The 12,971-nt window shown below is 40.9% G+C and overlaps 1 protein-coding gene across 2 annotated transcripts in view; it reads right to left on the bottom strand.

Annotated features, from left to right (window-relative positions):
• The window catches only part of Apoo (apolipoprotein O), a 54,059-nt gene extending 41,154 nt beyond the window's left edge, over nucleotides 1–12,905 (bottom strand). The window contains exons 1-2 of one of the 2 annotated variants that reach the window (XM_048336164.1): nucleotides 12,756–12,789; nucleotides 9,380–9,432 (exon numbers count right to left, since the gene is read on the bottom strand). In XM_048336164.1, coding sequence (XP_048192121.1) covers nucleotides 9,380–9,394 — 15 coding nt within the window. In that variant the 5' untranslated portion in view covers nucleotides 9,395–9,432; nucleotides 12,756–12,789. Of the gene's footprint in view, nucleotides 1–9,379; nucleotides 9,433–12,755 lie in introns of both variants that reach the window. The other variant, XM_048336165.1, reaches the window with a different exon arrangement.
• Nucleotides 12,906–12,971: the final 66 nt, after the last annotated feature.

The raw sequence follows: 12,971 nt of genomic DNA, 5'->3' as shown, positions 1-12,971 counted from the left end.
TATTTTCCTCTCAGATTCCATAGTTATAAATCTAGTATTGTACAATACTTCATACTTAAAAGAAGAAGAGAATAAAGCTGAAAAAAGCTGTCTTCCCACTATAATAAACAAAGAACTATTCTATGAAAATTTTCAGTCTGTACTTTTGTAACAGAGTCCATGGTATTTCCAAGTTCTTCCTTATCCAATAACAACAGACTATGATCCAAAAAGATAAGTAAAGAAAAAAACAAGACTAAAAAAAGAATAATAATTATATTTTCCCACAGAAAACCAAGTTCGATTTAATCTTCGGAGAACAGAATTCACTACAAAATTAGGCCAATGAAGCAAAGAAAATATATCTCACTTCAAGCTTTTATTTTCTACTCTATCAAATTTTGTAAAATTAATGTGGAAAAAATAACAAACTTCTGTTATAAACAGGAAACAAACCTTAGGGCCAAAGAATGAGACAATTGCTCATTTAGGCAGGTTTTGAGTCATCCAATGTGACTGAACTGGTTTCCCAGACTTGGAACACAGAGGATACATACTTTACCAGGCCCCAAATTTGTTAACTTCCTCATTCACACAAGACTGCTAAATGCCTACAACTCTCTCTATATTAATATATGTACTATAATAAATATACATATATGTTTTCTGTCTCTTCAAATGGAATCTTAAGACCCACTAAATCTTTTCTGAGTTACAGGAATACAGAAATGAAAAAATGTAGGGGAACATTTACTTCAAGCCTTGCTTTGCAAATACACCTGTGTTTTCAAGCAACTAGAAAAGGTACATTATTTAATAGGAAGAACTATCTTATCAATGTATTATATATCTTGACCCAGGTTTCATTTTAAAAGACAACCTACAGAGAGAATTCTGAACTCTGAGGAGTTCAAACTCATGCCTTCAAACTCATTTTGGTTATTCCTATGCTTTTTGTTATTTAAAGAAAACTGCAGGCTGGGAATATGGCCTAGTGGCAAGAGTGCTTGCCTGGTATACATGAAGCCCTGGGTTGGATTCCCCAGCACCACATATATAGAAAAGGCCAGAAGGGGCGCTGTGGCTCAGTGGCAGAGTGTTAGCCTTGAGCAAAAAGAAGCCAGGGACAGTGCTCAGGCCCTGAATCCAAGGCCCAGGCCTGGCAAAAAAAAAAAAAAAAAAAAAAAAGGAAAGAAAGCTGCAAAGTTTTGGACAAAAGAACCACCATGCACAAGACAATTCAGCTGATGATAATGCATACTTATAGTAGAAATCCCTCTAAAAACAAGGAATGAGCAGGTGCCAGTGGCTCACACCTATAATCCTAGCTTCTCAGGAAGCTGATAACTGAGGAATGGGATTCGAAGCCAGCCAAGACAGGAAAATCCATGAGACTTCTTTTATCTCCAAGTAACCACTTGAAAAAGCCTGAAATAGAGCTGTGGCTCAAGTGATAGAGTGCTAGCCTTGAGCAAATAGCTCAAGGACAGCACCCAGGCCTCGACTAGGACTGTCATACACACACACACACACACACACACACACACACACACATACACTCACACACACACAGAAGGAATGCAAGAAAAATAAATATTAGGACTATACACAGCAACGTTAACAGAGCAACCAAACAGTATGACTCTACAAACAGGCGAAAAGTCAATATTTTTCAAGTGACACCAGCTACCAACAGACAATTTAGGTTAGCAGACTTGCCAGTCAGTCCTTGTATCATTTTGTGCCTCTTACTGCCACACCCATCTCACCTACGTCATTAAGTCAGAAGACCCAGCCCAGCCAATGTGAAAGGAGGTTCAGATCAGCCAGCATAGAGAAAACAAGCTGCTATTTCACAAGACTGACGTTTGTGGACCGAATAAAAAGAGAGGGAAAAAAGAACCTTTGTCATTTTCATATATCCTATTTTTGAAAGGCTGTTGGACGGAATAAATAGAACTATTCGAAAAAGCATCTCTGGTATTTTTCCCAAGGAGGCTCCTCATTCTCACAGAACCAAGCAAAGAAATCCTGAAGCGGGAGCCAGTGTGGGCTGTGCTCTGCTCCCAAAAGGCAGAAAGAAGTCTGAAGACAAGGAATAACTGTACCTCCATTTCCAAATACAAGTATGCTATCCACAATACATAAAACCCTATCAAGAAAAGATAGTCTAATATTCAAAGTAACAGACTTTCAACTTATTGAAAATTCTATGACTTCTGATCTAAACTCTTGCTTCTCAAAAACTTAATGTACTCTGAACACAAATTTAAAAGGCTACAACATTGGGGAACTGGCTCTACTGAAGTTTCCTACTGAATCTGGATGGAAGCTAAGCAAGAAAATTTTAAAGCCAAAAAAATTGACTAAAAATAGACCTAAAATGGATATTTTTCTTCTATAAAATAATTACATAAGCTATGAGTTGGAGGCTCATGCCTGTAAGACAAGCTACTCAGGAGACAAATCTGAAGATCACAGATCAAAGCCAACCTGGGCAGAAAAGTCCATGAGACTCTTATCTCCAATTAACTACTGAAAAACAAAGCTAGAAGTAGAGCTATGTCTCCAAGTTTTACAGCACTAGCTCTGAGCAAAAAAGCTCAAGGACAGTGCCCAGAACCTGAGTTCAAGTCTCCGGACAGGTACCATAAAAAAAAAACCTACATATACTTTCATATTGTATTAACTAATTGTAAAATTTCATTTAAGTACTATTTGGGAAAATCAACTGAAACAAACTTCAATTCTTCTGTTTGAAAATATTTTTTTCGGCCAGAAGCCATTGTGGCTTCTGTAATCCTAGCTACTCAGAGATTTTAGGATTGCACTTCAAAGCCAGCCCAGACAGGAGAATCCATAAGACTCTTCTCCAACCAACTACTACAAAGCTGGAAGTGGAGCTGTGACTCAAGTGGTAGAATGCTAGCCTTGAGCAAAAAAGCACATGGGTAGTGTCCAGGCCCCAAGACTAGATAGATAGATAGATATGCATTTTCTGTCATATTATGAAGTTACCTTAAAGTATTTTGCTACAGAGATTTGTATATATTTTTTTTTGGTTACAGTCCTAGGACTTGAACTCAGGTCCTAGGCACTATCTGTGATCTTTTTTGTTCAAGTTTAGTGCTCTACCACTTGAGTCACAGTTTTCATGTCTGGCTTTTTTCTTATTGAAGAGTCCCATGGACTTTCCTGCCTGGGCTGTCTTCAAACCACAATCCTCAAATCCCAGGCTCTTGAGTTGCTAGAATTAGAATTATAGGGGTGAGCAACCAACACCCATCTTTAGCGATATCTTATACATTTAAATACTTATAGTACTTTTACTATTTTAAATTTTATTAGCATACATCAACTATACAAAATACTAGATCTCATTACAACATTGTCATACATGTATTTTTTTTAAAAACCCACTCAATATTTATATTTGAGTCTAGCTTACTTGGCTTAACCTGATGGTCTCAATTTCCCTGCATTTTCCTGCAAATGACAATTTCATTTTTCTTTATGGTTGAATAATACTCCACTGTATATTTGTACCATATTTTCCTTTACCATTCATTGGTTGATGGGTACCTAAATTTATTCCTTAAAATGGCTATTGTGAATAGCCCTATAATTACTTGCAGTAATTTTAAGTATACCATACAAATATCAGAGTTCATTTCTTAGCTTCTAAGAAGTTCCAATTTGGCCTGGAAATGACATGGATATAGAAAATATATACATATAGATTGTCACAACTCTACAAACATGAATAGGCCTTATAAAGTAATTTCATTTCTTGTAAATATCTAATGAATGATTCACTATTCTCCTGCATTTTATTTCTAATTTCCCCATTCCTTTTGTTCATTTTGTCTTTTGCTTTTTTATATAAATTTTTTGTTGTTGTTGCCAGTCCTGGGGCTTGAACTCAGGGCCTGAGCACTGTCCCTGGCTTCTTTTTGCTCAAGGCTAGCACTCTACCACTTGAGCCACAGCGCCACTTTCGACTTTTTCTGTTTATGTGGTGCTGAGGAATGGAACCCAGGGCTTCATGCATGCTAGGCAAGCAATCTACCGCTAAGCCACATTCCCAGCCCTAAAATTTTCTTCTTAAAATCTGCTGATCCCTCAATTCTGTTAAGGCATCTTTCATCTACTTCCTTCTCCTCCAGTTTTAGTTGTAATAGGAAGACTAGTTGCATTTTAGAGGTAGATGGAAGCATAATATAGTGTTTCAAGCAGAATTTACCTCGAAGTAATTTGTGAATTTATCCATGTTTAAGCCACATTTTACCATTCTAGGTCCAAAGCACTAACTTGCAACCATAAATTATGTCATGGATGGATATGATGCAGGAGACAGGGGAAATACTTTACATCACAACTATTTTGTAGTTCACCGTTCTTTTCACACATGCCATGCCGTCCCCATTGGAACCTCCCAACAACCCTGTGAGGTATGGAGGGGCAAATTAGTATCCTCATAGTACAGCAGTGACTTTCAGAAACCTTATTCTGAGTATGAGCCAGGGACTGGTGGCTCACTCCTATAATCCTAGTTACTCAGAGATCTTAGGATCCAGGTTCAGCTCAGGCAAACAAATCCAAGAGACTTTTTTTGTGTAGGTCCTGGGTACTGTCCCTGAGCTTCTTTTGCCCAAGACTGAGATCTAAGAATTGTGGTTCAAAGCCAGCCTGGGCAAGAAAGTCCTCGAAACTGTTAACTCCAATTAAATACCAGAAAACGGGAAGTAACTTTGGCTCAATGTGGTAGAGTGCTAGACTTGAGCAAAAAAGCTCAGGGACAGTAACCAGGCCCTGAGTTCAAGCCTCAGGACTAACAAAAAATATGTAACACTTAAAATAATATTCAAGTACAGAAAAGTTAGGTTGTTCTTCCTTAAATTGGAAAACAACTTCTCTTTCCATTTACCATTATAATTCTCCCCTTATTTTGTATTAATAACATACCAATAACATGGTAAGAAAATGAGTTTCAGGAAGACCAGCAATACAGGCATCCAACCAAGCCACAAAGAATGTGTGAGGTAATAAAGAGTTACACCTAACAACGTTCACTCCAGCAACCCCTTCACTCCAGCAACTCCATGTGGTGAGCTTACAGCACAGGTCACATGGTTGCCCTTCAGGAAGGAAATGATTCACACAGGCTTTCACTAAACCACCTTCTCAACCAAGGGGCCTCTCAGTAAAGAGAGGACCAGCTTGAGCTGATTCCCCAATCCCAAGCCCACATGACTGTCAAGAGTTTTGATTTCTGTCAACTGATACCAACTGCTGATATCCTCAATAAGCAAACTATTACCTTCCACAAACACAGTTTTCTAACACTTTTTTTGGCCAGTCCTGGGGCTTGAACTTAGGGCCTGATGATTGTTCCTGGCTTCTTTTTGCCGAAGGTTAGAACTCTCCCTCTTGAGCCACAGCGCCACTTCTGGCTTTTTCTGTTTATGTGGTGCTGAGGAATCGAACCCAGGGCTTCATGCATGCTAGATAAGCATGCTACTGCTAAGTCACATTCCCAGCCCCTTTCTAACACTTTAAAAGAAAACTCAGTGAATAGACTTAACAACCATCCAAATGTTTTAAGACAAAAACCTTGAATCCTCCACCACCACCTCCAATCAACTAGCACATCTAGTTTTCTTCTTGTGCCATCCTGGGGCTTGAACTTGGGGCCTGGGTGCTATCCCTCAGGTGTTTTTGTTTTGTTTTCTTCTGGCCAACGCTTTACTATTTGAGCCACAGCTCCACTTATAATTTTCTGGTACTTTTTTGGAGCTGAGTCTCATGTACTTTACTGGGTGGACTAGCTTTGAACTACAATCCTCAGATCTCAGCCTCCCGAATTGCTAGGATTACAGGCATGAGCCACCAGTACCCAGCTCAAGTTTTTCAAATAGATACTTTTAGAGGGCCCCAAACATATGTGCACCACCAAAACACAACTTTATCAGCCTCCTACAAGATGGCAACTTAAAACTTAACAACAGCTAGCATATCCTGAATACTTACTTTGCACCAGACACTGTTGTAAACTTTGGATGAGTGAATTTAGTCTACACAACAATTTGAGGTCAATGTGACTCTTGTGGCAGCAGATAAAGAACATTTTGTTAGTATTTTTCTTTCACTAACAAGGTCTTGACCTTGTACTAAATCGTCTTACTTCTGTGTCCTTGCCTGAGTTTTTCTTCTCTGCTTGAAAGATCCTTTCAACCTTGGCTCCTAGCTTCAAAGTCAGAGCAAGGATGTTCTCTAGAAGGACTTCTGATGCCCTCTGCTGGTACGCTTTCCTATAAATCAGTATTTCTCCAGCCTGGATGACTGCTCCAAAGGCTTAATGCCTAGATTCCACCCTTAGAATTTCTAATGTCATTTTTCTGGGATCCTGGCTGGGAATTGAGATTTTTTAAAGCTTCCCAGGGGACTCCAGCATGAAGTCAGAGAACTCACTACACTGCAATGCCTTTATTACATCTGAGTTCCTGAAACAAAAGTTTCACAATCACCTAGGATTAAAAAAAAAAACAAAAAACAAAAAAAAAACCCGGGGCTGGGAATATGGCCTAGTGGCAAGAGTGCTTGCCTCCTACACATGAAGCTCTTGGTTCAATTCCCCAGCACCACATTTATGGAAAACGGCCAGAAGAGGCGCTGTGGCTCAGGTGGCAGAGTGCTAGCCTTGAGCGGGAAGAAGCCAGGGATGGTGCTCAGGCCCTGAGTCCAAGGCCCAGGACTGGCCAAAAAAAAACAAAACCCTGTAAGTTCCTAGACCTCATCTAAGACAAGGTAATCAAAGCTATGCACAAGGCCTTGTGAATCACTAGTGGCTACAAATAATTCCAATGCATGAGCAGATTGGTAAAGTCCCTTCTAAACAGAAACCTAGACATTTCACTTGTACTCACTAAGGTCCAGCACAGTGCATGGCCCATAGTTGAACAGTAAGAAGTGAAATGAATAAAATCTAATCAGCTGCATCTGTGGTTGGGGGGACTAGTGTATGTATTCAATATTCAAACTTCTAGTAGCAGCACAGGAAGTTGCCTCTACAACAGAAAGCAAATACGGGGAAACTTTTCAAATGTGTTTTTAATCCACAAATGCCCCCTACTGGCTTTAGGATGAATAGCTAAATCAAAAATTACAATTAAAATATTTTAATTCAATATGCATATAATTAGTTACATACGTTGTATTTTTCCACCAACACCTACATCATCAATTCCTTTTCCCTTTGAGCCTAGTTGCACCTAGATGTTAATTCCAAAGCTGGATCAATTCTATCATTTTCTCTGTTTCCATTCAGCAGAGGCCTGTGGTAGGAGTGCCCTCAGTTCTTTCTTCTTTTTTTTCTGTTCTGAATTCTACCACAATCATAAAATCATCCACCACAAAAACACATGAACCTCTGGGAAGGTAAGAGGGAGCACAGAAGTGAGGGACACAAGGTGAACAAAAGCAGCCGTGGCACTCATTAGACACAATGATGAAAATGAACTCTACAACTTGAGGGTAGGGACAGGAGGGAAAAACTGAATGAGAACAAGGGAAGGATGACACTGTCCAAAAAGAAATGTACTCATTACTTGACTTATATAACTTTAGCTCCTCTGTACATCACCTTAATAATAACAATAAAAAATTAAAATAAAAACAACCACAAGAAACATCCATTATTTGACTCAATTCTTGACTAGTCAAAATGTCATAGAGAATGGACAGCATCTATACCATATGAAAACTCACTGAAAAAGAAAAATCTGACCTGCTCAGTTGTTATCTGGATTTTAACAAGAGTCATATGAACATTAATATTTGACAGGCATTAGCTCTTAACTACTAGACCTAAGATGACCATTTTATGACAAACATCTGATACTACTTTTGCTATCTTGAAATAAAATTTATCATTCACTAATACACACTAAGTCCTGAAAAAAAGATATCAGCATACTGATCTGATGGTAAAAAAAGAAAATATTTATAAGAATTATATTTCAGCTGGGCACCGATGGCTCATACCTGTACTCCTAGCTATTTGGGAGACTGAGATCTGAGGATCACAGTTCCAAGCCCTCTTGGACAGGAAAGTCTGTAAAGACTCTTTTTTGTTTTGTTTTGTTTTTCTGCCAGTCCTGGGGCTTGAACTCAGGGCCTGGGTGCACTGTCCCTGGCTTCCTTTTTGCTCAAGGCTAGCACTCTACCACTTGAGCCACAGCACCTCTTCTGGCTTTTTCTATATATGTGGTGCTGAGGAATCAAATCCAGGGCTTCATGTATACGAGGCGAGCACTTTACCACTAGGCCATATTTCCAGCCCCAAGTCTGTAAGACTCTTATCTCCAACTAACCACAAAAAGCCAGAGGTGGAGCTGTGGCACAAGTAGGAGAGCACCAGCCTTGAGCACAAAAGGTCAAGGACAGTACCCATACCCAGAGCTCAAACCCTAGGACCAGAAAAAAATTTATACCTCATTATAATACATGGCTCATGTAATACATGTTCAACACAACTAAATTAAAGACAAAGAACCAGCTGTGGAGTGTCCAAAATATACCCTAAAGGGGTGGTTCCATTCTACTGAGAACCACTAATCTCCAACCATTCCCACACTTCTGTTCTTTCCATCTCACAAAAAGGAGTTTCTCTCACCTTGTAAAAACTCCTTTCTCTCGCTGTGTGCCAGTGGCTCATGCCTATAATCCTAGCTCCTCAGGAGTCTGAGATCTAAGAATTGAGTTTCAAAGCCAGCCCAGGCAGCAAAGTCCTCAGGAGACTCTTCAGTAAACCACTCAAAAACCATAAGTGGTGCTGTGGCTCAAGTAGTAGAGTGATCGCCTTTAACACAAAGAGGCTCAGGGACAGCACCCACGCCATGAGTTCAAGCCCCACAACCAACAACAACAAAAGCTTTCTCTACATTCCTCCCTAGACCTCAACACAGCCAAATACTGTACATTCCAACAACCACAAAACAACTTTAGAATCTTCATCCAACATTTCCTTCTCATTACCATCTTCTCTCTCCTTCCCTTGCCAATAAACTGTGGGTTCACTTACTTAGTTAGCCCTCAACCTATGCTTATCTTGCATTTCAAACTGTAAAGCTACATATGTAAAAGTTATGAGCGCTTTCTAAGTGCCCAAGTCAATGAACATTTGCCCAAACTCATCTAATTTACTTCACTAACAAGGACAGTTAGTTACAGAACTATTTTCTCCACTCCACCTCTTCCTTCCTAAAAGAACCACATTGTGTTTCTGAATTTCATGTGTAAAGTACTGGTGTTTAGCTTAAACCAATGAGAGAATGGCATTCTCCAGTCACTTGCTATTGGATCAGGGTCAGACACCTAAGACAAGCTGGTCCAATCAGACCTGAAGGAAGAACATAGTCCAAGCGTTGGAGTTTTGTCCTCTCTCCTCTTGCTCTAGTGAATGAGAAAAGTGCAAGTTACTAACAATTATCTTGGAACCATAAGGAAAACCAACATTACTGTGGAAAGCCAAGAGACCATTCCCTGATGGCACTGTTAATCAGTGACTCAATAAGCCCAGGGTCTATCCTTCTTCTGAACTTTGTGAGATAATTTTCCTTACTATTTAAACAACCAAGTTTCCTCTGCTGAAAGCATGCTAACATAATTTGATCTTATAACTTTTCCTCCCTTAGTTTTCTTCCCTCCTTTCTCTCCCCCAATCCACAGTGCTGAGGATCAAACCCAAGTCCTCTGATAATGTGTTCTAGTACAGACCTCATCCACAGGATCTTCTTTAAAATTTTTTCTCTTTTTGTTCTGTCAGTTGTGAGGTTGAACTCAGGGCCTGGATGCTGTCCCTGAGCCTCTTTGTGCTCAAGGCTGGCACTCTACCACTTGAGCCACAGTGCTACTTCCAGTTTTTGAATGGTTAATTGCAGATAAAAGTCTCATAGGGAATTTTCTACACGGGCTGGCTTCAAACCAAGATCCTCAGATCTCAGCCTCCTGAGTAGCTAGGTTTACAGGTTTGAGCCACTGGTGCCAGCTAAGTTTTTCTTAAAAAAAAAAAAAAAAAAACTTTCCTAGGCATCTACCTCTCAAGTGTCTTCCATTCTTGGTCTCCCCTCATCCTTCACTTACTTTTTATATTTTAATGTCCTCTAAGTTTTGTTGTGATCCTTTTCTATTCAAAATACATATTCAGCAGGCATGACTTTAGCTTTCCCTTAATGGATCAAACTGAGATACAAACACTTCCCTAAATCAAGGACCACTGTTGATATACATACCCCTAGGCTCACTCAGCTGATTTATTCATTCCTATCTTTCAAAATTAAATTTAAATGTTCCTTCTGTGAAACCTCCTCTAAAGTCCTCAGGAATTTCTTGCCTTTTTGGTGAATCAGAATGCTTCTAACTGCATGAAACAATTATATTAAAATAATTATATAAGATTTTTAAACCCACACTTCTTATACAGGATATGTGCGTTTTTATTAGTTTATTAAATTTTAAAAAAATCTGCCAGGCACTGATGACTCACATCACCTATAATCTTAGTGACTCAGGAGGCTGAGATCTGATGATTATCATTTGAAGCCAGGCAGGGAAGACAAATCCAAGAGACACCAATCTCCCAATAACTAGCAAACAGTTGGAAGTAGAGATGTGGCTCAATTGGTAGAGTACCAGCCTTGAGCTAAAAATCCAAGCAAACACAGGCCCTGAGTTGAAGCTCTAGTACTAGCAAAAACAGTAAACCATAAGAACCTCCATAATTTTGAAGTAGTGATGAGCACAAGTGGTATTTTGAGATCTGCAACAACTTTAATAGGATAGGAAAATGTCTGCTTTGAATTGGTACTGTGGTTTTTATCAGTGGCTAGTACTGCTAATACAACTGGGGTTTCTTGATGTAGAATCTTGTTGACTCAATGGCCCTCAATCAACCACTCTTCCTTATATTCATGCCCTTTTATAGTCCCCTGCCATAGCAACTCCAGAAGTGACTTATCATCAACAAATAGGATGCAGATAAATGGGCATGAAGATCTGCCTTCCTGGAACCCAGTAACCATGTGAAGCCCAATCTAGGCATTTGGAGGCACACAATGCTCCCTAGAGTAAGTAAGCCACTGTTTAGTCAAGCAGCCAGTGTAATTGAGCCACTGGGGTAACACTAGTTAACTCCCAGTATAACAGCTCAACCAACTTACAAGACTGTAAGAGATATTACTGTTTGAAGGCACTGGTTTTCAGTGGCTAATTTTAGTTAAATGGTTACCCAGGGGTTGGGGATGTGGCTTAGCAGTAGAGTGCTTGCCTAGGATGCACAAAGCCCTGGGTTTGATTCCTCAGCACCACATAAACAGAAAAAGCCAGAAGTGGCGCTGTGGCTCAAGTGTTAGAGTGCTAGCCTTGAGCAAAAAGAAGCCAGGGACAGTGCTCAGGCCCTGAGTTTAAGGCCCAGGACTGGCAAAAAAATCATTTTTAATCCCCTAGAAACCTCCTAAGCTCTAATTACAAAGCCTTTGAAAGACTAAGGCTCTCCTTTTTACTATTACACTATATCATTGCTTTCCACATAAGTGAAACTGGCCACAATATATATCTTCCTCATGGTAACCCTAAAACAGAGCTGCACTGTTGGCATGTAATAGGTATTTAACACAAATATCAAATGAATGGCAAGTTGCTTATGGGATCTGTATTGATGACTAAAGTGTGAGCTGAGTAAAAACAAAGTAAAAACTGAGAGCATACCAGAGCCATTTCTGATGGCTTTACATATATCAAATTACTTCTAAAAACACTATGGCATGGGGGCTATTACCATAATTTCACCATTTTTAGCATCAGGGTAAATGACTTAAACAAGACCACACGGCTAAAAAGTGGGAATACCAGAAATAGACAACCACAGTCCGATTGTGTAGCATTTGCTAATGTGCCCAAGAGCGTATTGAAGCTCGATGGAACTTTTAAATGAGCAAGGTACAATTTGGAGACTTTATTACCATCTTTTCTTTTTTTGTTGTTTGCTTGTTTGTTTTTTAAGACTCAGTCTTCACTGTAAAAGTTGATGTCTTTCAAAGGACCGAATTTAAAAAAAAAAAAAAACGTAAAGGAGGAAGTGGCGCTGTGGCTCAAAGTGGTAGAGCGCTAGCCTTGAGCACAAAAGTTCAGGGAAAACGCCCAGGCCCTGAGTTCAAGCCCCACGACAGACAGGAAATAAAAAACACAAAACTAAGGGGGTGGACTTGTTCATCTAGTAAAGTTCGCTAGAGAGCATAGTAAAAGTCCAGCTTCCTTCTCAGCCATTCCCAAACCAGCGTCCCCCACAGCCAGCCGCCGCTCCTCTGAAGAGGACCACCGCCCCCCACCCCCCCATGGCAGGCTGCAAACCAGACCCTGCCCAAGCAACCAAAGCTGACCCAACCCAAGCCACGATCCCTAAAGGGCAAGCCAGGGGAGGTGACTTCTTTGGCGGGAAGAACTTGAACTTTTCCAAGTGTTTTACCCACGGAAGCACGCCCCCCTCCCCCATGACTATCCCACCCACTCGAGGCGGTCACGCCTCCGCCCGGCCACCGCTCCCCTGAAACCGACTCGTGACAGAACCGCGGGACCAGGACGCCGCCGACCCGGAGGCGGGAACAGCCTGGTGGAGGCGAAGCGGGCCTGGTCCCGGGAGAGGCCCCACGAGGGCGTGGGAAGGGCTCCACACAGCCGGGAGGGGGCGATGACAGCAGGAACCCGTTCCACGCTCTCACCTTGAACATGTCGCTGGCAGCAGCGGCTCCGGCAGGGTCACCCCGGCCTTGGCACCGCCTACTACAGAAAGGCGACTACGGAGGCCCGGTAGGGCCGTGATTCCCTCGACCGCAAGCGGGCTGAGGTGTTTGTGACGGCAGCACTGCCAGTTCAATGAAGAATTGCTTCAAACCAAAGGGGCTGGAAGCGGCGTCGCGTAGCAGCGGCTGGTGGCG

The sequence above is a fragment of the Perognathus longimembris genome, chromosome 28 (genome assembly GCF_023159225.1).
Source record: "Perognathus longimembris pacificus isolate PPM17 chromosome 28, ASM2315922v1, whole genome shotgun sequence".
Classification (NCBI taxonomy): Eukaryota; Metazoa; Chordata; class Mammalia; order Rodentia; family Heteromyidae; genus Perognathus; species Perognathus longimembris.
The sequence above is the reverse complement of the archived record's forward strand: the minus strand, read 5'-3'. Positions and strand labels throughout refer to the sequence as shown.